The sequence below is a fragment of the Lepisosteus platostomus genome, chromosome 14 (genome assembly GCF_059453375.1).
Source record: "Lepisosteus platostomus isolate fLepPlt1 chromosome 14, fLepPlt1.hap1, whole genome shotgun sequence".
In the NCBI taxonomy this organism is placed as follows: Eukaryota; Metazoa; Chordata; class Actinopteri; order Semionotiformes; family Lepisosteidae; genus Lepisosteus; species Lepisosteus platostomus.
In genome coordinates this window covers 34,352,417-34,375,979 of record NC_142624.1, presented here as the reverse complement: position 1 = coordinate 34,375,979, position 23,563 = coordinate 34,352,417, and the positions used below count along the sequence as shown (strand labels likewise).

General features: G+C 50.3%; 2 protein-coding genes across 4 annotated transcripts; one reads left to right on the top strand and one right to left on the bottom strand.

The window, feature by feature from the left end:
• The first annotated feature begins 761 nt into the window (after nt 1-761).
• Nucleotides 762-3,875, top strand: mettl21a (methyltransferase 21A, HSPA lysine). Of its 2 annotated transcripts, none has more exons than XM_088605838.1 (4): nt 762-862; nt 1,641-1,803; nt 2,241-2,352; nt 2,757-3,875. In XM_088605838.1, exons 2-4 carry the CDS (start codon nt 1,657-1,659, stop codon nt 3,161-3,163), a joined length of 666 nt encoding a protein of 221 aa, XP_088461964.1. In that variant the 5' UTR covers nt 762-862; nt 1,641-1,656; the 3' UTR covers nt 3,164-3,875. The 2 variants fall into 2 exon arrangements, with proteins under 2 accessions (XP_088461964.1, XP_088461965.1); XM_088605839.1 differs by lacking the exon at nt 762-862 and adding an exon at nt 889-1,460.
• Nucleotides 3,876-4,156: 281 nt separating this feature from the next.
• creb1b (cAMP responsive element binding protein 1b) lies at nt 4,157-23,563 on the bottom strand. Of its 2 annotated transcripts, XR_015926327.1 has the most exons (9): nt 23,423-23,563; nt 16,430-16,551; nt 15,838-15,987; nt 13,996-14,096; nt 13,290-13,432; nt 12,058-12,240; nt 10,845-10,998; nt 9,410-10,221; nt 4,157-7,731 (listed from the first exon to the last, which is right to left on the bottom strand). XR_015926327.1 is itself a non-coding variant. In XM_088605835.1 (8 exons), the coding sequence occupies exons 2-8, from the start codon at nt 16,541-16,543 to the stop codon at nt 10,077-10,079; spliced, it is 990 nt and encodes a 329-aa protein (XP_088461961.1). In that variant the 5' UTR covers nt 16,544-16,551; nt 23,423-23,563; the 3' UTR covers nt 4,157-10,076. The 2 variants fall into 2 exon arrangements, 1 of the variants encoding a protein (XP_088461961.1); XM_088605835.1 differs by having other exon boundaries at nt 4,157-10,221.

The following is a 23,563-nucleotide window of genomic DNA, read 5'->3' as shown; positions in this document are numbered from 1 at the left end:
CATTTTCTTTCTGCATATTAATCAGCACTGGGCATTGGTCTAATCCAGCCCAGCAAGCACCGTGCCATGTTTGTGCACACGAAGAATGTTTTTTTCAGAATTTTGTGTGCAGCGGTTCAATGGGGATTTTCATTTTATTCTAGTCTGGGATTAGACCCAGCAATCTATTTACCACTCATGGCCTCATAATAATCCCCATCTCTGAACTGGCTTCATCACTCTGCTCTCCTCCCCACTGAGAGCTGGTGTGTAGAGAGAGTACTGGTGCACTCTGGCTGCTGTCTCATGATCCAGGTGGGGCTGCACACTGGTGGTGGTGGAGGAGAGTCCCCATTACCTGTAAAGCGCTTTGAGTGGAGTGTCCAGAAAAGTCCTGTATAAGTGTAAGCAATTATTATTGTTATAGTTCAGGTGGGCACCTGTATCAGCATGCATAGGCTGCAATGGAACAAGTAATAGGTTTATTCCATGCTGAAAAAAAGAAGAAAGAAAACAAAACGTTTCGGCCGTGGAGCCTTCTTGAGCCTGAAGAAAGCTCCACGGCCGAAACGTTGTGTTTTCTTCCTTCCTTTTTTCAGCGTAAATTATTATTATTATTATTATTAATAAAATGTCCTGTTATACAAATCAGTCTCCACACTTCTGTCTGGTAACTTTACTTCCCTCCAGGAACACACACACGTCTCCTTAACAAGTGACTTTTGCCAACAACACTTTGCTCTCGCTAGGCTAGAGCATCAGCACGTGAACTGAGAGCTAGACTTACATCATCACATCGCGAGATTGTAAGGGGGACCCCCCCGTTAGCACTCCTGGGATTGCCTGAGCGACTTCCGGTATGTCCTTGATTGTTCGCTAGTGGGTAAGCTGCAGTTATTGTTTTTACGAGACTTCACCAGCAATATCCTATTTAAAATAATTAAAAAATCACACCTAGCACAGCTGTAGATAGGACATCTTACCAGGATAGGGAGAGAAGCTCTTTTTCGAGGTCGACAGAAAATAATAGTGGAACGGGGTTGTTAATAAAGTTCACCCTTAGCGTGAGAATTAGGTTTCAGTAGTAACCTGTAACCTATTCAGAGATATAGGTTTCAAATGTTTAACATTAAGGTTATACGTTTTCTTTTTGGGGATGATTAAAACAGATTTTGAATACGATTGACTTTTTTTTGTGTGTGTGGTAACTTTTCAAGTTCGTAGTAGCTTAGCAGTGTTTCAAAAAGACTCAGCCCGCCGTGGGGACAGAAGTCGCCAGTGTCTGGGGGGTCAGGTGGAACACGTGAGGATCTACTGCACGAATCCAGGAATGAGCCAGCTCACGGGGAATCCAGCAGAAATGAGCCCCCCGGAGCTCATTTAGCAGATAAAACGACACAAAAAGAAGATGTAATAGGCTTATTGCATGCTGAAAAGGGAAGAGAGAAAACACAACCTTTCGGCTGTGAAGCCTTCTTCAGGTGTGAGAAAGACAGCAAAGATTCAATAACACAGAATAACAAAAGCTGGGAGAGGGGAGGAGACAGGCCACTCGGGAAGATGCATTCTTCAAAAACAAACTCCGTGCTCGTGTCGTACCGCAGGAACCGGCTGAGCGGTGTGCTCTCTCTCTCTCTCTCTCTCTCTCCCCCCCCCCCCAGGCGCTGCCGGCGGAGCATGGCGCTGGTCCCGTACGACAAGAGCGCGCTGCCCGCGCTGTCCCGGCTGCACGAGTCCGCCGCCGAGTTCCGCTTCGCCGGCCGCCGCCTGCGCTTGGCCCAGGACTGGGGCCGGCTGGGCGTGGCGGCGGTGGTCTGGGACGCCGTGAGTGGGGTTTTCAAAAGGGTTCCATCTAGCTGCTTCGGTCTTCAAAAGCTGCTGCTGCTACGAGGTAGCCCAGCCATTTCCTGAAAGGAGGCGGGGGGGGTGATCGGACTTGTTCCGGACTCCTACAACTCTTTGCGTAAAGAAGCACCTCCCCTCCGTTCCCCCCCCCCCCCCCCAACGCGAATGTGAAACTGGGGGGCCGAGCGTTTAAATGTTGGTTGCAAACAGAAGTGCTGGGGCTCTTCGTCCTCGGAGGCTGTCCGCGGGCAGTGGGGGAGCCTCTCTGGCCTCACTCGCTCAATTCCTTACATCCTTTTATTGTCCCAGATGGGAAATTAGCTGTGGGGGTCTGGCCAGCGGGGGGACGGGGCGTGGGGGTCTGGCCGGTGGGGGTGCAGCTCTGTGCAGACCTGTGCTGTCCCGTCTGCTTGCAGTCCGTGGTGCTGTGCATGTACCTGGAGCTGGGCGAGGTGGAGCTGCAGGGGAAGAAGGCCATAGAGCTGGGGGCTGGCACCGGGCTGGTGGGCATCGTGGCAACACTGCTGGGTGAGTACCGGCGGTCAGGGGCTCTGTAGGCACTGTCCCGTCCCCCAGCATGCACGGCGCGGCACGGCGCTGTACTCAGATTGCGATGGAGCTGTCCCTGTGGGAGGAGGCACCTTGGAAAGCCGTGTTTCGCCCTGTGGTTTGGGGGCATGGAAGAATGGTTCGTGGAACAGGAGCAAACTCCTGTCTGGTCAGACTCTGATCGCAGTGGTTTCTGTGGCGACAGGCCGAATCTTCCGTGCTCCCAGGCAGGACGCGCACAGCTGCTTGGCGACCTGCGTTCGGTGTCACCTGGCCGCGCGCGCGCGCCCCATCGGTCTCATTCAGGCGGGGGGGGGTCGGTTTGGCAATGCAGGCTGGGAAGGGGGTCTGACGTCTGAGGGGGCCCCTGCTCTGTGTCCTAGGGGCGAGGGTGACCCTCACTGACCGGGAGCCCGCCCTGGACTTCCTCCGCGCCAACGTGCGGGCCAACCTGCCGGCGGAGCTGCGCGGCGCGGCGGAGGTGTCCGAGCTGGCCTGGGGCGAGGCCCTGCACCGGTACGCCGCGGGCGGCTACGACCTGGTCCTGGGGGCGGACATCGTCTACCTGGAGGAGACCTTCCCGGCCCTGCTGGCGACGCTGGAGCACCTGAGCTCGGAGCGCGGCGTGGTGCTGCTGGCCTGCCGACTCCGCTACGAGCGGGACCGGGCCTTCCTGGCCGCGCTGGGCCGGCGCTTCGCCGTGGAGCAGGTCCACTACCACGCCCGGGGGGACGTTCGCGTCTACCGGGCCGTGAAGCGCCGCGCCGAGCCCGCTGGGCGGGACCTGTGACGGCGGGCGCGGCCCCCGGTGGGTGTACCCGAGGGGCAGGTTGTAGCGCCACTCAAGAGAACCGCCCCAGCCCGGCTCCGCTCTTCCTCGCCCCCCGCTCGGTGGTCTTCGTCAGCAGGGCGAGTTCTGGGAGTGCTGAGTTTGTGCCGGGATGCTTCAAGGCTGCTGGCCTTCTTCCGGGCCAGGGGGATTGAGCTGGAAATGTCACGTGCACAGATCTTCATCGTTTGAGAGAAGGGTCTTCATCCATCTGTTCAGGACCCCAGGTGGACGCGTCTACGTCATGTAGATGCTTTCGGGTGTTTTGTGGACAGCAGCACTGTACATTTTAAATTCCTTTATACAGTCATTACCAATAGGGTGTATGTGATCATTTTATATTAATTTTGATATCTGCTATAAAAGGGCAAGGTAGTCTTCATGGTTGCTTGGTTGGTTTTTCTAACAGTCTTCAAAGCCGAACCAATGAGTTGATCAAAGGAGTGTTAATACTTGCACACCATGAACATTTTGAAGGCTTCTGTCTGGAAAGAGTTAGTGATGTTGGTGTAAATATGCACAGCATCATGTATTCTGACTTGATGTCCTTTTTTGTATGCTTTTCTCCCTTTGATTTCATCCTAGTGAAAGTTGCAGGCATTTTTGATACCAGAAACTGGAGATTTGACCAATGCAAAGTGAAATATTTCCACTAATACAGAAATCAAAGTGACTGTGTCTTGCTGACTTACAAAAGCTCATTTAACACTGTTAAGCTACTGTTTCAATCTATTATCCATCCTGTTTCAATCCACTGAAGTTATCATTTCAATCCATTTAATTCACTCGTGTTCGACAGTTTAAAATATATTTTAAAAAGTTGGTTAGAACTTGTAATACACACTTTTATATTTTGGATTAGAGGAGATGAAGTGGAAAGCACTCTCGAGCAGAGATTTTAAGTCAAGCTCAAAACAGTTTAATACATTTTTTTTTCCCCCAAATAGAAAACAGTTAATTTTAAAAGCATTTTTTTTTAATGTGGCTTTACATAAGTCTATAAAAGGGTGTTACAACAGATCGGTGTCACAAAACGTTCATTTTAAACAAGGCGGGTGCAGAGATTTTTAATCGCAATGCAGGAGTGAATGAAACCGTAAAGATTCACAGACAGTTCATATAGACAGTGTACCGCTACGCTACCGAAACACAAAAGATGCTGCTAGCTTCATATATATATATACACACACATAGTGTTTAAAAATTATGCTTAGTAAAATTGGCATTGTACAAATAAAGCACAAAAAGATTTATAAAACACAATTCCTCTTCTCTGGCAGTTCTGGAGCACCAGGGACAGTTACACAAGCCATGTCATTGCGGCTTTTCTCACAGTTCTTCTGCGAGCACCGTGCACACAGCCCGGACAGCCGCCGAGTAACCCATCTGGAGACAAGGTGGCCGTCTTGGAAGAAACGCAGAAAGGGACATGCTCCCTCGAGCTAAATACAGTGCTTTCCCTAGGAGGGCTAGGCTTGGCAAGCTGCGTGGAAAAACAAATTAAAAAAAAAATGTACACAAAAACAAAACCAGCACTGAGGTGAGGTGCTTGGGTGCGACTGCTGCCTTTTGGGGAAAACCAGGAACTGCACTGCTCCTCCTCGCCTGTGCCTGGTGACCCCATGCGAGCTTTATCATTGCCTGTTTCCACCTGGGATAACGATAGGGGTGCTACTTTACGTGCATGGGCTGGACGGGAGGAGGAGAGGACGAAAGTCGTTCACAAAGGCCACCTTCTGCTGCTTTTGACGTTTTGAGAAAGTACTGTCTTGACGCTTCACTGTGAAAGATGCTGTACAAAAGAAATCAAAGATAGTACCAGAACTGACCTGCTGTGCGGGCCTTTGTAGTACCCTTTGTCCTTCTCCTCCACTTGCTTTAATTCACATGGGCGGTGCAGGTTAATCATTGGAAGTCTCACTGGATTTCACAGGCACGGCTGAAGCTGTGGTTTAAGCTGGCCTTCAGTGAGCTCACCTCAACAGGTGCCAACAACTCATTAGCTGAGCAATGCCAGGATCAGTCTAAGGCTAGTACAATCCAGCAGGAATCTAGTTAACAGGCATTCAAAAGGCATGGATGCATTTAATTAATGCAGAGTGGTGCATCACATCTCGTTCATCAATTCAGGTTTCAATTTGTTTATGAACTCTGGTGCTCTCTGCTCCCTTTTTTTAAAAAAAAATTGCAGATCCTGTAATTTTGAAGTACAGAGATAAATTTTCCCTTAACAAAAAAATTTGTTCATACCACATTCAGATGAGGGGGCAGTCACAAGGTTTACCAGCACTAAACCAGCCCAGACATTTATAGTCAACGTTGATAATTGAGTCTCATATAACCATAACATAGTTATGTGCTACCAACCCATACTCTTATCCACTCAGATCAGTATGGCCCGTGCTTGTTTAATCAAAACGTTGATTTCACAACCTCACGCTGTGTCTGCTGTAAGTCTACACCAGCCATCTTTTTCCCCAGGCAAAAATAAAGTACTGCAGGCAAGAACATTGCAGGTTTTTGTTCTTATACATTTACTTTAGAACACACACTTAGAAAAAGTGCTCCTTTTTTGAATTCCTATGCGCAAGAGGTTATGCTGCATGACCCCTCTAATGATGTCCCTCACCTCGCAGAGATTTCCGAGCTACGGGGGTCAACAACCTCAGTACCACACCAGGCTGCTTTCGGAGTGATCTGGGTTCAATCTGAGCGCTTGAACGCTCCCTCTTCAAACACACTGGGGTAAACAAAAGAATGGGGTCCAGGGGAGAGAAGTCTTCCTGGTTAAGTGCATCGTGGCAGTCCCATCCCCAGGTGAACCAGAGAGGCCTAGGGGCCACAGGACAGGGACGACGGGCTCGGGAGCGAGGACAGAAGAAAGACTGCCCCAGAGGCACGTCTCGTCCTTCACAACAGGGTTTGCGCAAGCAGTTATACGGCAGAAAGCTGGAAAACCGTCAATGAACATCTAACCTTTACCAGTTAATCAAAGAACTGGCGCGCTTAAGTCATTCAGTGCTCAGCTGGCTGCACCAGACCAGGAGGGCCACACGGGCTATTAAACCCGTGCATTGCACCCTCCTGCTGATACAGTTTTAGTCAAACACCAGGTCTTTCAATCCTTTCCAGTGCAGGTCTGGGTAAGGGGTGGGCTGAATCAAAATGACCAACTGCCAGGTGGTGGTGTGAAAATCTGGAACAAGTCAGGTGAAGTAGTATTTGATTGCCCCAATATTACAAGGCCCTAGGGAACCAAACACTGAAGACTTAAGAATCATTAGAATAAACCTTTCCCAACTTAAAACCGCCATTTATACTGCAGAGCAAAACCTCGATCTGTTAGAGCTGCAAACCCCTATGGCCGCACGTTATTGTTTGAATACATTTATTAATAGCAAAGGCAAGAGCAGCACACTGACCCTGTGGATTAATCGCTTATTCCCCCTCATATAATATTAAACATATACAATACTATGAATTCTATAAATTTTAACAAGCCTTTAATGTATAAAAATAAAACAAGCAAAGCAATACTGTATCAGCACTTCTGTATCCATAATAAAAATAGCAACTATATAAATGTAAGATTTCTTATTCCTTTTAGCTCCTCACATCAAAGAGAAACATGCAATTGAAAATGTGAACCCTACGGACAGATCACCTGTCGGTGACTTGGTTTTCTTTCATATTCACAATCCAGGTCGTTCATATTCTGTGAAGTTTTAGTGTCTGACCAGCCCCAGGTCTTTGCCGTCTACCACATAAAAACAAGGGTGACCAGATATGGGAAGATCATTTCTCGCTGAGCAAATTAAAATACTTTTTTTTCAGAAAATTATAGTGCTCCCCTCCCACTCAACAAAATGATTCCTTGTGAAAACAGAAGATTTCTGCGAGTCCCACAATTCAGAAGATATGATGACAATGATTAAATATGGGGCCTAACCGTCAAGTTTAATTACCATAATTGAAGTAATGTCCTGCAGAAGGTTCTCAGTGGAGAGCAATGGTTCTTGCAACCAGCCAGGAAGCTGTTTTTAACCCTACGCTCCAAATATAGGATTTCAGCTGGATACCTGCAGCCACCCTGCTTTCCAGCGTGTTAACTTACCACAAAACAAAACAATCCAATTCATTATTTCATTCTGCAGTTTTGTCACCACTGATTAATCATCTACAGTTCCGATGTTTTCTCCTGAACACCCAGACCGGCGTGAACAGACAATCTGTATGGATGAAAGAACATCGCTGCTCTCCCGAGAAAATTCCTGCCTCTTTTTGCTGTTGTTTACTTTGCTCAATGATTCGTTTGTTCATAAAAACATTTAAAAAAAAATACATCAGATAAACCTGTCAGAGTTCAGCGCTGGTAGTAACATTCCCAACTTCCTTACAGACAATGGAACGGAACACGAAGTTACATCTCAAAGCCTTGTTCGGAATAGCTGCCAAGGTAGTAGCTGGAAATAGTGTGTCCCAGTAAGAGGCCAAATAGAATGAGGCCTTCTGGGGTCAGCAATCTCCACCTCCATCAAAAAAAAAAAGACAAAAAAAAACAAAAAAACGGCAATTTGTAAGAAAAAAAAACATTGCAGCATAAAATGAAAACATGACCACTGGCTACTTTATAATACAATGTGGCATCCTACCAGGAACAAACTGGTCCTCCCCTCCCCTCCCCGTGTTGTGAGCTGGGACAAGACGAGGCCCCGTTCCTTGGCGGGACAGCTGTGTGGCACTGCAGCGTGCTGTGGAGGAGGCTCCCTGACCCAGGTGCTGGGCTGTCTGCAGGGCACTTACTGCCCAGGGCACGCTGGCCACAACCTGTACACAGCTCCGGTCAAGGGCTGAGTTCACATCTGGCCTCTTCGCAGGCTGTGTGGCTGGGGGGGGTGCTCAGTGGTACACAGTGTAACTGTCCGGTTAGCACCTATAATCGCAAAACGTGCAGTTGAGCTTCTATTTTCCAGCCTTGTGCCTTCCCCCCCCCCACAACAGGCACGTCCTGAACACGCAGCTTGTCCATCCTGCCAGCTCTCCCCTGGCCGCTGGCCTCAGCGGCTCGTCAGCCTGACCTGTGCACTAGTCTGAGCAAAGCGCTCCGCCAGGGATACAGCCCGGCACGGAACAGTGCAGCTGCGCCGCATTCTCTGCTAACCTCAGCCCCCTCTGGGAAAGAGGGACAGCGGTTAGTGCTCAATGCCTGCTGAAAGACTGCAGCCTGTCTCCGTAATAATCTGCAGCCCTGAAAGACGTGGGGGAAAAAAACAGCCAAAGACAGGAGATGGGAACATCTTCATCTCGGTGTGCAGGTGCCTTTGTTATCCTCGCGTCTTACAAAGAAAGAGCTGCAAAACGATTTCAATACGTTTTTTTACAAATGCACAAAATACACTTTCTCTTAGAAGGGTGTAAAGTTATTAAGAAAACAAGTAGTGTGTGAACTTCAGTATATTTGACTGTTCCCTTAGTAAAATGCAGCTGTTCACCATCTGCTTAGTATACCGTGCTTCACGCCACACGGGGAGCAGTAATAAACTGGGAAGGTGGGGAAAAAAACGTCTAGCTCTGTGATCTAACTGTGCAAGAACCCTGATTTTTATCCACAAGCCAGAGAGAAAAACGTTCTGGTGTAAATTGTGCATCAGAAAAGAAAACTGTCTTAGATGACAGCTAACTTGGATAACCATTCCACTGGTCTGCTTTCAGTACATGTGTATGTCTTTGTGTGCAGTTTATTTTCCAAAGGCCTGACTTGTTGATATGTGCTCATTACTTATTCAATCACTTCGCAGACTGTCATGAGTAACTGCTTTATGAATTAAACCAGGACCCATCTTGAACCCAGCTCATTTTAATTCCGAACCGATTAGCAATACCTTTATAAGGTAAATAATGAAATTCTGACAACACAAAAAAATACTGGAAGGAGTACTGAAACCAATATTTCACGAGCAGATCACCGATCCGCTTTTGAAAAGTGTGAGACACCTATCAAATGCTGCAAAGGGTACAGGGTTCGCATACCAGCCACAGAAAGCAAACCCCACTCCAACAGGCCATCTAACACGCCTCCTCATTTCAGGTGAGCTGAAAGGATCAAACGCAACATGCTCAGACTACCCCGCTGAACCCCCACGAACTCGCTCATCTTTTCTTGAAGGGGTGATGAGCGACCACCGGTGTAGCACCCAGACCCCACACCTGCACTGCTGCAGCTGATCCAAGCTCTGCTGCACACTGGGCGAGGAGCTGGAAAGCTGCAGGGCTCCATGCTCTTGAGATCACGAGGCTCCTCTGTGTGCTTCTCTTCCCTCTCGTCCATCCGCCTGGGTGTTCCAGTGGCTATGATCCGTGTTGCAGCCCAGGGGCTGGTGGCCCCGTGACAGAGACTGCTCAACGAACGGGACAGGTGTGAGAGGCCAGGGGGACCCCCCCAGAGCCAGACCAGACCCCCGCCCTGCAGCTGGGGTACAGAGATCTCCCCCCCTGCAGTCTGCGAACAGCGCCCCCTGTTGGGCGGCAGAGAGAGGGAGAGAGAGAGGGGGGAAGGAGACCCCCCCCCCCCCCAACACCACCATCGCCTCCTTTTTCTCTCTGAACGAGATGAGTTAAAAAAAAAATGGCATCCATGATTAAAAAGTCTTGCCCACATTTCCTTTTCCTTGTCAAGATCCACTGCTAAAGACAGGGAATTCCAAGACCTCAGGTGTAAGTTTGTTTCTCCTTTTTCCCCGCCTTTCCTATTCCTGTAATTTCATATAGGCAGTTTGTAGCATAAAAAAAACATTTAGAAAACAAGAGTCTCTTGTCCAGATCTTGAGCACTGGACTCAGTTTCTGTACAGGCTTGCAGTAAAGTACCCAGAGAGCTAATCGGATTTATGGCAGTACAGGTCTTTAAGTGCTTTGAGTTCCTCAATCAGAGTTTTGTTCTGATTTTCCAACACGGCCACGCGGTTCTCCAAACACTTGACGTACTCCTTCTTCTTCCTGCGACACTCGCGCGCAGCTTCCCTGAAAGAGGACCAGAGAGAGGCGAGGGTGAGCAAGGAGCACGTGGGCTGAAAACGTGGTGCTGACCCCCCCCCACCTGGGCACTGTGGTGGCACTGTGGCTCAGGATCTGCGCCTGTGGCTGGAAGGTTGCCGGTTCAAATCCCACGGCCAGCAGAGGAATCCTACTCTGTTGGGCCCCTGAGCAAGGCCCTTCACCCCAACTGCTCCAGGAGCGCTGTATAAAAGGCTGATCCTGCGCTCTGACCCCAAGCTTCTCTCCCTGTCTGTGTCCCTCATGGAGAGCAAGCTGAGGTATGCGAAAAGACAAATTCCTAATGCAAGAAATTGTATATGGCCAATACAGTGATTTTATCTCATCTCCCCCGTGTAGAGCACTCGTAATGTTTGTACCTAGTGAGCCACCGTACGGAGAGCAGCAATTGACCCAATGAGCATGCTGGTATACACTGTTAGAGGAGAAAGGCTGGAGGAGAGCATGGCCGCCGAGCTCAGCAAGCGTTTAAGAAACTTTCTTTAAACGGTTTCTGGTCTCCCAGCCGAGAACGTCACCAGAGAGCTCCTCGGCGTCGCCCGGCAGGCGGGGGCCGCGCAGCTGCCCCCCCCCACCCCACCCCCGCTCACCTGTTCTTCATGAGCCGCACTTCTCGCTTGCGGGCCGCCTCCTCGGCCGTCTGCTGCGTGGGCAGGGCCGGCGAGGACGCCATGACGACGCCGGGCGCGATGGTGCTGGTGGGCGCGGTGCGGATCTGGTACGCCTGCACGTCCCCCGAGGCAGCTAGCAGGGAGGCACAGAGGGGCGAGGCGAGGCGCGTGTTAGTGCTGCCCGGAGACTCTGCCCGAGTCACGCGCCCCACAGTGCAACAATAATAATTCCTTACACTTCTACAGAGCTTCTCTGGACACTCCACTCAAAGCGCTTTACAGGTAATGGGGATCCCCTCCACCCCCATCAGTGTGACCCCACCTGGATGATGCTCCAGTCCGCTCCCCACACACCAGCTCTCAGTGGGGAGGAGAGCAGAGTGATGGAGCCAGTTCAGAGAGGGGGATTATTAGGAGGCCATGACTGGTAAAAGCCACGGGGAAATCTGGCCAGGACGCCAGGGGGAACACCCCTACTCTTTCTGAGAAACACCCTGGGATTTTTAATGACCACAGAGACTCAGGACCTCTGTTATGCATCCCATCTGAAGGACGGCGCCTTTTTACAGTGTCCTGTCCCCCTCGCAAAAAACGGGGCATCAGGACCCACACAGGCTGTAGTGTGAGCGCCCTCTACGGCTACTCCCAGCAGCAACCTCAGCTTTCCCAGGAGGTCTCCCCTCCAGGTACAGGCAAGCTCACCCCTGCTGAGCTTCAGTGGGCTGCCAGCTGTGAGTTGCGGGATGATCCAGTCTGGGCTCATTCCTAACATGGCTTTCCCGAGTCTGGGACATTTAAGGAATTCCTGCAAGGCCGGGGGGATAACCTTATCAGAAACAAGCACTGCGCCGTGTGTGCGGATTTATTTTCTATAATTCTAATGCACATGTAATGATCACTTCTAAAGCTCAATTCACGGTAATAACAGAGGGTGACCGGCGCTGTACTCAGACTATTAACAAAACTGCTTGGACTCAGGGCACCACGGGGAATACAGCCTGTGCTCGTCTTCCTTGGTGTTCTCCAGAAGATGGCCCTTCTCAGAACAAAACGTGACTTTGCTGCGGCTTCCAGCCCCCCGCCCCCCCCCCCCACAGAGCCACAGTTCATACCGTCCCTGGTGGATCTGGGAGACTCTACCCCCACCCCCACCCCCACTGTGCTGCGCTGCGCTGCGCTGCGTGCTGCTCACCTTGCACCACCACCTGGTTGCTGGGCACCAGGATCTGCTGGCCATCGGTGGTCTGCGCGTACTGCAGGATGGTGGTCCCTGGCTGGGCGGCCGCAGCGTTGGTCATGGTCAGGGTCTGCAGCCCCTGCACGCCGTCGGTGCCGTTGTTGGCCAGCTGGATGGCCCCTCCCTGGGTGATGGCAACTAGGGGAAAGCCAGACACAGCCGGAGTGAGCCAGGGCCCCGGACAGGGCGCGGATGGAGTCTCCACCTGTCCCTTTTGCAGCCCACGCGTGCCGACACGGCCACCGGCTCGAAAAACGCCCCCAAAAAAGTGATGTTTGCAACTATAATCTTAGAATTATACATAGCATGACCGCCTCGAAACTCATTTCAAAATAGAATCAAAACGTGGAAAAAACGGAAAAAGAAAAAGGAATATAGATCAATATTAGGAAAATTAAAAATGCTAATGTCACTTCATACATTAAAAATGATGCTGAAAAGAACTGCAGACTTGTGCACATTGCTGTTCGTATCATACAGTTGGCTTTCATATGCGATCAAACCCTGTACCTGCAGGGCTGACTGATTAATGCAGGGAGTTCATTTTTTAGGTTCCCGTTTTTAATTACTTCACAGAATGCTTGAGCATTTGTTTTTGAATTAGGAGGTTGCGTGTTACAATATGCAAATAAGGGTCCAATAAATTCTGATTGAATGGGTTCCGATTTCTAGCTGTTGGGACAGAAGATGCGTTACTTTGAAAGGGGTGTGTTGACTTTAAATAAGCATTTCCCCGAATGCCTACTGTCTGCAATTTGAGAATTAAGATTTTCTTACGAGGAACTTGACAAAATTCTTTCTGAAAATCCACATGCACCCTGTCAACAACTATACCCACTACTGCTGCCGCTTGTTTACACGAACTTAAGTGAGACCGGGTGGTCCAGTATTTCAGTAGGCCTTCCTCAGACAGTCCCATTCTAAGTGTGTCCAATCCTGCTCCCTCGGTTGAAACACAGACGTTTACTACTGTATTGCATTGAATTGCTTTTAAGCGCGAATGCCGTTTGCCAGCTTGGAAAGAAAAAACGAAATCGCCGCCAAAGCAAATAGCCCCCAGTCGAGCCGAGGAAGTGAAAGCCATTATCCGAGGCGCTCCGAGGCGAGCTGCCTGAAGACGATCCCAATCCCAGCTGCCCGCAACAGGACACCGCCCATCCCCTCCCAAGACCTGCGCCGCCACGTACTGTACTGCCCGCTGCTGGTCTGGTAAATGGGCGTCGGCACGGTGACGGTGGTGATGGCGGGAGCGGAGGAGTCTTCCTCGGATTTCTCCTCCTCTATCCGCGGGACCCCCGGGGCGTCCGAAGACAGGTCGTTCAGGATCTTCCTGCCCAGCGGAACGGCACCGGAGTCAGTGATCAAACACACAAGAGCCCACCGTTAGGGAGTTTATTTTTAAAGCAGGTTTGGTGGGACATTACAACGGACCCAGGACGTTCTGCAGGGGTAAAAATGAGGAGCGGGGAGGAGGGTTTCCTTATTTTATTTTCTAAAGCAATAAATGTCAAAAGTACTGCCTGCTCAGGTAAAGTTCCCACTAAGCTGCAAAAAAAGCCATATCAACCTCAAAAGAAGACGCGTCATTCTATGTTTCCTGGGCATTTAAACAGGGTGAAGACAGTACAGTCACAACAGATGAATACCAAGCAGTCAGGATCCTTTCTTATATTATTAGGAATTCACTACAAACTCAAATGAAAGACATGCCCGTTCTCCACTGCAGACTTACACATTGTGAGGTTCCTGCGCCTTAGAATGGTTAGTCGACTGGCGGCGGGGGGGGGGGGGCTCACGAACAGGGCGAGAAGTCAATCCCACAGTCCCCGCTGAGCCCCCCCGGGGTGCCAGAAGAAACGGGACAGGACCCGGGCCCGGTTTCCACAGCCATACCTGTAAGAGGGCCGCCTGGAGAGGATCTCCCTGCGCTTCTGCGAGTCCGTCACGCTGTCCACCGACTCCTGCGAGTCCTCGCTCTCCGCGATCGTGGAAATCTGGAAACACACCCGCCCTGCTCAGTCTCTCCTCCGAAACACACCCGCCCCCCGCACCGCGGAGCTCCGAACGCTCACAACTATGCCCACAGTCCTGACCGACTGACACATCAGATCTTACAGCCCCCCACCCCCTTCATTAGAAGGAAAAGACCAGAGTCCCCTCTTTGAATGAAGTGGAAAGAACCCTTCACAAGCACACTTTCTAATTTCTAGAAAGACAAAGGTGACATTCTGGGGCGAGCCAGGACCTTCCCCAGAGACACAGCAGTTTTACACTGCAGTTAATCCTACTGCTTGCTACGCACTGGGGCTGTTTGGGAGTAAGGCTTTATAAAATGTGAAATAGTTGCTGCAGAAGTCACATTGTGAAACACTGTATAAGATACAGTAACAAAAATTATAATGATAAGTTTGACTTTCAAAAAGACAAGCCCTCCCACACTACACACACAGGGACCTGCTGGAGGCAGGGTGAGAGTAGTGCAGTTAGAATGAACGTAAGACGGTGAAGTGTTTTCTTAATTTGGCGTACAGCCTCCTCGCAACTCAAGCAAAACTAATTTAAATGCTACTTTAATTGTTCACTCTGTAGAGAAAAGTAAGATGCTTCATACTTAAAAATGAAAGCATGCAGACATGTGGACCTGCAGATAGCAGCTCAGCAGTGTGCACTAGGAGAAATCAGTCTGTAACAGAAATAACAATGCATACAATCCAAAACGTTTTCTAGTGGCTAGTTCTTTCGTGCTGCGTGATACGGAACTGCTGGAACTAAAAAATGGGCAACTGGACACCTCTGGAATCTCGCACGTTAGTGCTGCATCTGAACGTGTTTTTAGAGCTCTCATTCTGCTGTGGGACAGAGTCACACGCAGCTCCCACTTTGTCATGCACTGTAAAATTAGGGAGAAAAAACTCTCGCCCAATGGGCTATGCTTCAGGAACAGCTCCTTGCCTTCCCACAAGGCTTTTCTGAGGCTGGCCTCTCACGCCTCACCCCTGTGCGCTCAGCCTCTCCAGTCGCCGGGGCTGACCCCCATCATGTGACAGCTGCCTTGAACGAGACTTGACCAGACTGGCAAGGGACCGAGACGCCCCCAACGAGGAAGGGATCTGATTACGCAAATTACAGGGAGTCGTTCATGGTTTTCTATAACATGCCGGGGGCTAGGATTCAGGTTTCCAGCCCTGGCCTGCACTGCCCACGTCGCACTCGTTAGCCGTCTCTAACTAACGGGCTTTTCAGTGAGTCCCTACATAAGCTGTTTTATGTCTGATTCTGAAACAATGCACCACTGAACCAGTCACGTGCCATGCGGAGAGGACACCAGTGGTCACCCTTATTTTAGCTGCCACCTGTTGACGCGGATTCGGTGACGAGAACAGGCGGAGACGAGCATCCCAGCTTCACTGAGCTATTCCGATATCGCTCCCCCTCGTAAGCCTTTTGAGGTAGATATTTTAATTCAGGGGTGCAATCCCTCTAGCAGACAGAATCCAGACTATACTCGTTTAAAAAAAACGGTCTAAGTCAAAAAGTGAGTATGAAAAGAAACAGATCAGTGAGAAACAGTGAGAAACAGATCTGCTGTTGAAAGTCAAGGCTGTGCTGGACCAGCAGGTCACCTGGACGATTCGCCCACTCCTGTATGGAGAGCAGTGCGCGACGCAGGGACACCCTACAGCGGACAGGGGAGCTGTGAGGGTTGGGGGCGACGGCACCGGTCGCGGCTCTCACCTGGACAGTCTGCACCTGCGGGGACTGTATGACGGAGGGCTGTGCTGCCTGGATCACGCCGTGCACCTGGACGGTCTGTCCGTTGGGCAGCTGCACTAGGGTCACCGTGGGGCCAGTGGAGGTGGTGTGAGCACCTGCAGCCATGGACACCTTCAGAGCACATCGAGACACGGGCATTAACACCACCTGGCGATGGGACACTGCCATTCCTGCTGCTAAAAAACTGCACGGGGACAGTCCAGCACGCAGAACTTTGCTGATGCACTGTGCTTGTTTTAAGCAACTCCTACACGTCCACAGTCACATATCCCCAAGGCTCGATGCTTTAATAAACACTTTTACTTTTCACGTTGAGCATTACCTAAAACCTCGTCAGAAGGACATTTTATGACACGGAACACAAAGAAGACAGTACAAGGGCAAAAAGCACCACGAGAAATCTGAACATCAAATTTAAGAAATCGAATTTAAAAGTCAAACGCGATGAGAACGGCAGAAAGGTTTTTAAGACCCGACTTTAACGATCTAACATTTTTTTAATAAAGGAATCCCCCCCCGCCCCGTCCCCAAGGTGTGGCTGTCCCGGGTTTACCTGCGCCAAGGCAGCGATCTGGGGCTGTGCCTGCACTCCGATCTGCTGGCTGTCTGTCTCTGCAACAGCAGTGTCCCCACCCTGCTGCGTATCTGCACCCGATTCCATGGTCATTGAGTTAGCTACAAATGGAAGAACAACGCAAAAATTACAGCCCCGCCAAAGGTGATGCCAACACCTGTGAGGGTTCTGTAGCTATGAATTCACACTGGGAATAGAGCAGAGTGCAATTATCAAGAGAGATGACTACACATCGGCGCAAAACCCCTGCGAAGGAAAGACGGACATTACGTGAAAACAATATCAGAAGTACAAATCCTTTGATCAGTGTTAGCTTTCCAGCCTCCAGCTGAACGTTTATCTTCCTGAAGACTCCTCTCACAGTTTTAAGCCGCAGCACCAGTAGTGATTATTTTTGCAGGTCAGCAGATCACACGAGGTGCGAGGATTTGAAGGCTCAGGGGAGATCAGAGAGATTTAAGAATATATAAAAAGCAATAGAAAAGAATCCTAGTTTAAAAGATTTTAACTCAAAGCACAAAAACATCATCTTACCCCCTCCATATTAAGATCATCATTTCGCTCAATCCCTCACCGTAAGAGTTCATAGTACTTCAATGCCTACAATGGCAGAAGCTGTCCTGACTCAATAGACAATACTGATCTGTCCATCGGCCCTGACTTACCCATCTTACAATGAGACAGGACTGCACTGACAGATTTTTTAAAAAGATGTATGTTATCCTCTAAGATTTTTAAAAGGAAAACCTAATCCTCCTTTTCGGAACGAGACAGCTGTTAGAGGAGTCCAGTGCCACCAGAAATGCGTGCGTTGATGACCTGGGTATGAAACACTCAGGAAAGTCCTGCTGCAACAGCGAAGAGTGAAAGGTGTAATCGCAGAACACACTGAACATGTGTACACTTAGGGAAGTACGCGTCCCCCAAAAACTTGTGCCAGGTAAGCACTGCTGGTATTACATTAAGTAAACTGCTACAGACACACTCGAGGAAGATTCGGTGTTATTTCAAACAGGGAAGGATGACGAAGTGTGCCCTGAGATAAATACATTGGCATTGAGTTTGTTTACTGACTTCTGGCAATTCTCCCAAATACCTTCTTTACTTCTTCTAATCCACTATTACACTTATTATTCAGGAAGGGTTTGGACAGAACAAACCCTTACTTAATGACTGGGAAAAAGAAACACATCACTTAACAAAGTATGTGCTCGTGCCTCATCGGCCCCTGCTGAGCTCGTCATACCCCAGGAGCGAGGTGGAGCTGGCCGGATGGGCTCCTGTCCAGTTTGCATGGTCAGGACCCAAGGACGGAGCAGGCGTGTGAACCAAGCTCTATGGCTCAATTCCATTTTGAGATGGAAGAATCTGGCCTCCTTAAATTCTGCACTTAATTCACCTGGCTAAGTGATCTCCTGCTTCTCCTTTGGATGTGCAGGCAGTGGGGCTGGCTGCGCAGAGCCCTGCCCTTCAGCAGGGGATGAAGTGGGTTACGGCCCTGCAGTGTGTGACGGGCTGGGGATCCTCTGGGAAGCACAGCTCTGCACATTTGCAGGGAGTTATTAATAGAACTGCTATTACAGGACTACAGCTGTAATGAAGTACAGCTGTAGTCCCGGTCACCTCCTTTAAGCCGAAATAGCCTGATGCCAGTAGCACCTTTACACAAAGACACGCTGTGATACTAGTGTACAGAACATCACAGCAGCCCCTCTGTCAGGAAAAGTCCTAAAGTTGTCTCCAAGGCATCTTTCCTAGCATCTTCTCTTTATCTCCTGTCCTGAAAGGTTTAGTTCAGTATTCGTTTCTAAAAAAATATTGTTTTTTTTTGTTCTTCTGCCCTAAAACAAGAGGTTAAGCGCCGGATTTCTCACTGTGCGCATTTTTTTAACCATTAAACTTGGTTCACAACCCTGTTCAGTCTTCGGGTCCTTTTAATGCCTCAGCAAAACTTTCCAAACAATGCCAATTACTAAATATGCTTAGAAAAAATTCCAATTTAAATTTTGACAATCTGTTTGAAAATCCTCTCTCCTTTTTTAGCACTAATTAAGTCATTTTAAGTGATTTACTGTGTAAGTGTTGATGCCTTATCACACCTTAAAAATAACATTCAGTAAAGAAAGCCATTATTACCTATTATTAGTAAGTAATCACTATGTCCATCACTGTGCACACACACACACAATCGAACCCGGAACCCGAGAGGCAGCAGTGCTAAGAGGCACACCACCATGCTGCCCTTCAGCAAACAACTATTCAAATTTGTTGTTGTTTTTGCTTACAGCATGGGGCATTTAGACACATAAAATGAAATCCACCTTCGTGATCTTTCCGTGCAAAGTGCAGCTTCTCACGATTACAAACTTCTGTTCTTCGCCAAGCGTAGCGGACATGGAACAGCCCGCACCCTTCTCAGGTCACACGGGGACAGAAACGCCTCTGCTGCAGGGCAGGTTACCTAACCATGCGTAGAGCTGCAAAAGTGACGTCAGCAGAAGGGGCCACTACTATATTGGCCCACTTATTAGAGTCGCAATCGCAATAGAGATCATTACACATTTAGATCCAAACACAACACGTTTCAGAGCAACGCAGACTCTTCAGACCCACAGTAACCCACAGTATGGGAGGAGCGGTGGCTCTGTGGCTCAGGATCTGTGCCTGTGACTGGAAGGTTGCCGGTTCAAATCCCGCGGCCGGCAGAGGAATCCTACTCCGTTGGGCCCCTGAGCAAGGCCCTTAACCCCAACTGCTCCAGGGGCGCCGTACAATGGCAGACCCTGCGCTCTGACCCCAAGCTTCCCTCCCTGTCTGTGTGTCTGTGTCTCCGTGGAGAAAAGCTGGGGTATGCGAAAAGACGAATTCCTAATGCAAGAAATTGTATAGGGCTAATAAAGAAACATTATCCATTATCATTAATCCAGCACTTCCAGCTACTTACAGATAATAAAGCCTCATGCTGAATTTTACAAAATGATCCTACTATGGTACTATTAAAAAAATCAAAGTGTCACTGTATCAAAACAAGGTGTTTCATTCGAAGTCTACTTAAGAATCTTTTGGGAACGTCTTCTCTTTTTTCTCCCTTTTTGAGCCTAATTTTTGTAGTTGAGAAGGTGTGTGTCTGGCCGAAGCCTTTTATGAGGTTCTGGGGGGAAAGGAGAGAGGGGTGACAGCGGAAAAAGATGGACCGTGATGAGAGACAGTGAGAGAGCAGCCGGAGCTTCCCCTGCCCAGCGTACGGAGAGGACTAGCTAACAAGGACAACCCACGATCCATCCTTTTCAAAACACTGTGACACAGAGCTGTCGGTTTATAAACTCTGAAACAAATACCTGTACGATACCTGTACTACCCGTTTTCCCATAGAACTTGTGATCCAAATCATTACCCTTCTATTTGACTGTCTGTATTTAACTCTCTCGGACGCCTCAAGCAGAGCTGCTGGAATAAGGGGGGTGCTTGAGTACGCTCAGTTTCACGGCTGCCTTGCCCCCATCTGAAACAAGCTCATTTTAAAAGTTTGACCTCTGTGCAGCAGAAGAGAAAAGGAGGAGCCAAAGGAGGAGGGATTGAGAAAAGAAAATCAGCACCAGGAGAAGGAATACGCAGCAGCTGTTTCGTTAGAGGCAGAGCTGAGCCGAGCTGAGCTGCCCGCCGGCCCCAGTGAAATCAGGCTCTTGGCTACGTGCCTGCGGGCGGGCCGCCACACCGTCTGTAGCGCTCTCAGGGAGCGGGGAGGCAAAACGACCACCTGGCAGCGCGGGAAAATCAGGCTTCAGCCGAGACCGCCGCTGGACGGGAGCCCAGGCAGCACGGCCCCGCTCTCCTCGGCTCGGCCTCGGGGTACTGACCCCCCCCCGTCGGAGTGAGCGGGGCAGGAGGGCGAGAACGCCGGGTGACCAACAGCCCCTCCGGTGGACAAGCGGCGGCTCTTCTTGTGAAATGAAACAAGACGGACTACAACATGTGGAACTACGGATTCCTGAGGAAAATGCGTCAGTGGGGGGGTCTTATTTTTCGCAGGCAAGCCTGAGCTGGAGCCGCCTCTCTCCAGCAGAGGAGCCAGGTGCCAAAGGTGCAGCTGTCACCCCTGCACTGTGACTGTCACCTGTACCCCACCTCCCACCAGAACTGCACACAGGGGACTCAACACATCTCCAGCCCTGCACTGTGACTGTCACCTGTACCCCATCTCCCACCAGAACTGCACACAGAGGACTCAACACGAACTCCAGCCCTGCACTGTGACTGTCACCTGTACCCCATCTCCCACCAGAACTGCACACAGGGGACTCAACACGAACTCCAGCCCTGCACTGTGACTGTCACCTTTACCCCATCTCCCACCAGAACTGCACACAGGGGACTCAACACGAACTCCAGCCCTGCACTGTGACTGTCACCTTTACCCCATCTCCCACCAGAACTGCACACAGGGGACTCAACACGAACTCCAGCCCTGCACTGTGACTGTCACCTGTACCCCATCTCCCACCAGAACTGCACACAGGGGACTCGACACGAACTCCAGCCCTGCACTGTGACTGTCACCTGTACCCCACCTGCACACAACGTGTCGAACCCAATGAACTGGAGCCCCGTGGAAATAACCAGCCCCACTCGCATTTATAAACATGGCAAAGCAAAACATCAACAGGGAACGACAACAACAGAACTGGTCATTTCCCACTTGGGGAAGAAATCAAACCCACTCCCAGCAGACAGATCTTTGTGGCTCCCTCTTGGCACACATGCACCTCTGTAATGCAGTACCTCTGCAGCCTGCTGCTTCCAGACCAAACCCCTCCTCCACATTCCTCCACCTCCCACAACATGCTGCTGAAGCGCTCCACATACTCCACCTATTCCTCATTCGCTCAGAAACAGGCTTAAAAGAAGTGACTCCTCTCTGTTAATTTATGTGTAGTTTTAACAGCTTCATTTAGAGCGTAAACTTACAGTTCTGTGTATATATATATATTCCACACCGCTGCAGTGTGGGAGATGCTCATGTGCTTCAGTCCGATTCTTCAAAGTAACCACGTCTGCTGCTTCACGGCTTCCCAGAGCAGACCAGGCAAAACCGCCAAGGAGCGGAGCTGCTTTTATTCACAAGCGCATTCATACCTCTTTCTGGAAACTAGCTGCAGCCTGTTGCACGCCCCCGCTACCCTCTGTGTAAAGACGTGTCTCCCGTTCACAGTTTTAAATGCCCTTGAGCCCTCTGGGAGGATGAAGGGAAACATATCGTGATGTGTTTTCTGTTTATAGAAAATTAAACTAAGCACATTTTTTTCCCCCACTGTATCCTCCTCTACCAAAGAGAAATATAAAAAACTGGACCTTCTAGCTCCAAAACAACTGGCCCTTTCATTTTTTGTATGTTTTTTTTTTTGCCGATTTGAACAAATTTGATCCAAGTGTTTGGAAACAATTCCACGCGGAATTCCCCGCGAGGGTTCCGTGATAAAAATGTGAATGGCGTTTGCCCTCCCCAACACAAAACACCCAAAACAAAGGAGCGCTCTGCGCCAGAACACTGCTCGGGAAATATTTCATTGTTTCCCCCGGGGCAGGATCTCTGAACTCCGCGATCTGAGAAACCAGTTCACACCTGCCAGTGGGCTCTTCCACCCTGCAGTGCAGTTCATCATACAAGTGAAGCTCCTCTCCTGCTGCATGAAACCCGGATTTCGGAGCGCCAGTCTTCTTGGTGAGGGGGCCGGATTCTGCCAGAGACCCCGCCGCCGAGCCGGCTGCCCGGCGCCCAGGCCTGTTGACTGGGGGGGGGGTCGCTGGGCCAGAAACGCCCCGGCGACTTTAAACGCACCGATCCTGCGGCCTGACCGCCCAGGTAGGGGGGCGTGAAGACGAGACCGCAGGCTGAACGGGTCACACCCACCCCTCCCCACCGCGATTTAGGAAAATAAAATAAAACAGACCGAGGAAAGGCACTTGAACTGGAACCGGGGGGCGCAGGCCGGGCCCGGATAGGCGCTAGGGACCCCCACACCACACAGGGGGACTTGATCGGCCCTCCTTCGGCCAGCTCGCTATTTTTATATATATATAGATCACAACCCGTCAGCTGTCTGCATTGATCTGGGCCCCGTTTTAACACACATGTACGACCCCCCAGCTTCCACGACGAGGGCGGAGGTGGGCTGCAGACACAAAGTTTTTCTTGCGCTCCCCATCTTCTTCGAAAACGCCGAGAAATCTTCGTTGCCACGGAGGCCACCCGCGATCGCATCCCTCGGGTGGGGGAGAAATAAAAGCCCCACACCGACACACACACACACGCAGCCCGGCGACGTTGACACGGGTTCAGCACTTGTTGTTTTGTTTTTTTTAATGTGTGTGTGCGTGCATATTTCTGTATTTCAAATTCAGCTGCACAGCCATAGTGGGGATCTTCCGAAACGGGGAGGAAAAAAAAACTGACACAAACGCAGCCTCTTCTACAGCAGGGGAAGATGAGGATTTTGTTTGGGGTTTTTTTTTTTAAAAAGGGGGCAGCTACGTTTCTAATGCCAAAATAAACACCACCTCGGACCGTTATCTCCGCATCCTTATTTATTTCTGGTGCATCCCACTACCGTTTATTATTATTATGATTATGATGATTATTATTATTTTGTGCGCACAAACGCGCCACAAGCACACAGATGCGGAGGGCGCCTGCACGGTTGTCGCAACGGCTCCGGCGGGCAGGGCTGTCTCGGCGGGGGTGAAATAAGTTGTGCAAACACCCGCGCCGCTGTCGTCCTGGCCCGCTCCCTCCGTGTGGTCAGTCCGCAGACTCCCCTCCCTTCCCGCCCGCCTTGCCTCAGCTAGCTCGCCTGCGAGCCCCGCCAGCCGCCATGATTCTCTTTGTTTCCCCGGGGCCGAGGCCAGCGACACTCGCACCCGCTCCGGGACGCGTCCTGTCTCCCTCCACCCCCCAGGACACTTCTCCTCTCTTACCGGTACAGACTCCCTCCGTCACTCCCGGGCCCCCGGAGCTCCACTTTTATTCAGGCCGACACGTAAGAGACCGCGTCAGGCTACACCTCCGCCGCGTCACCGGGAAACAACAACACGGAGAACGAGGGAGACGAAAATTAG

Coding starts and splice junctions, on each gene's coding strand:
- mettl21a (XM_088605838.1), top strand. CDS start 1,657: ATGGCGCTGGTCCCGTACGACAAGAGCGCGCTGCCCGCGCTGTCCCGG. Junction 1,804..2,240: donor CGGCGGTGGTCTGGGACGCC/GTGAGTGGGGTT, acceptor GTCTGCTTGCAG/TCCGTGGTGCTGTGCATGTA. Junction 2,353..2,756: donor CATCGTGGCAACACTGCTGG/GTGAGTACCGGC, acceptor TCTGTGTCCTAG/GGGCGAGGGTGACCCTCACT.
- creb1b (XM_088605835.1), bottom strand. CDS start 16,543: ATGACCATGGAATCGGGTGCAGATACGCAGCAGGGTGGGGACACTGCT. Junction 15,988..16,429: donor AGATCGCTGCCTTGGCGCAG/GTAAACCCGGGA, acceptor TGTGCTCTGAAG/GTGTCCATGGCTGCAGGTGC. Junction 10,999..12,057: donor CAACCAGGTGGTGGTGCAAG/GTGAGCAGCACG, acceptor CCTCCCTGCTAG/CTGCCTCGGGGGACGTGCAG.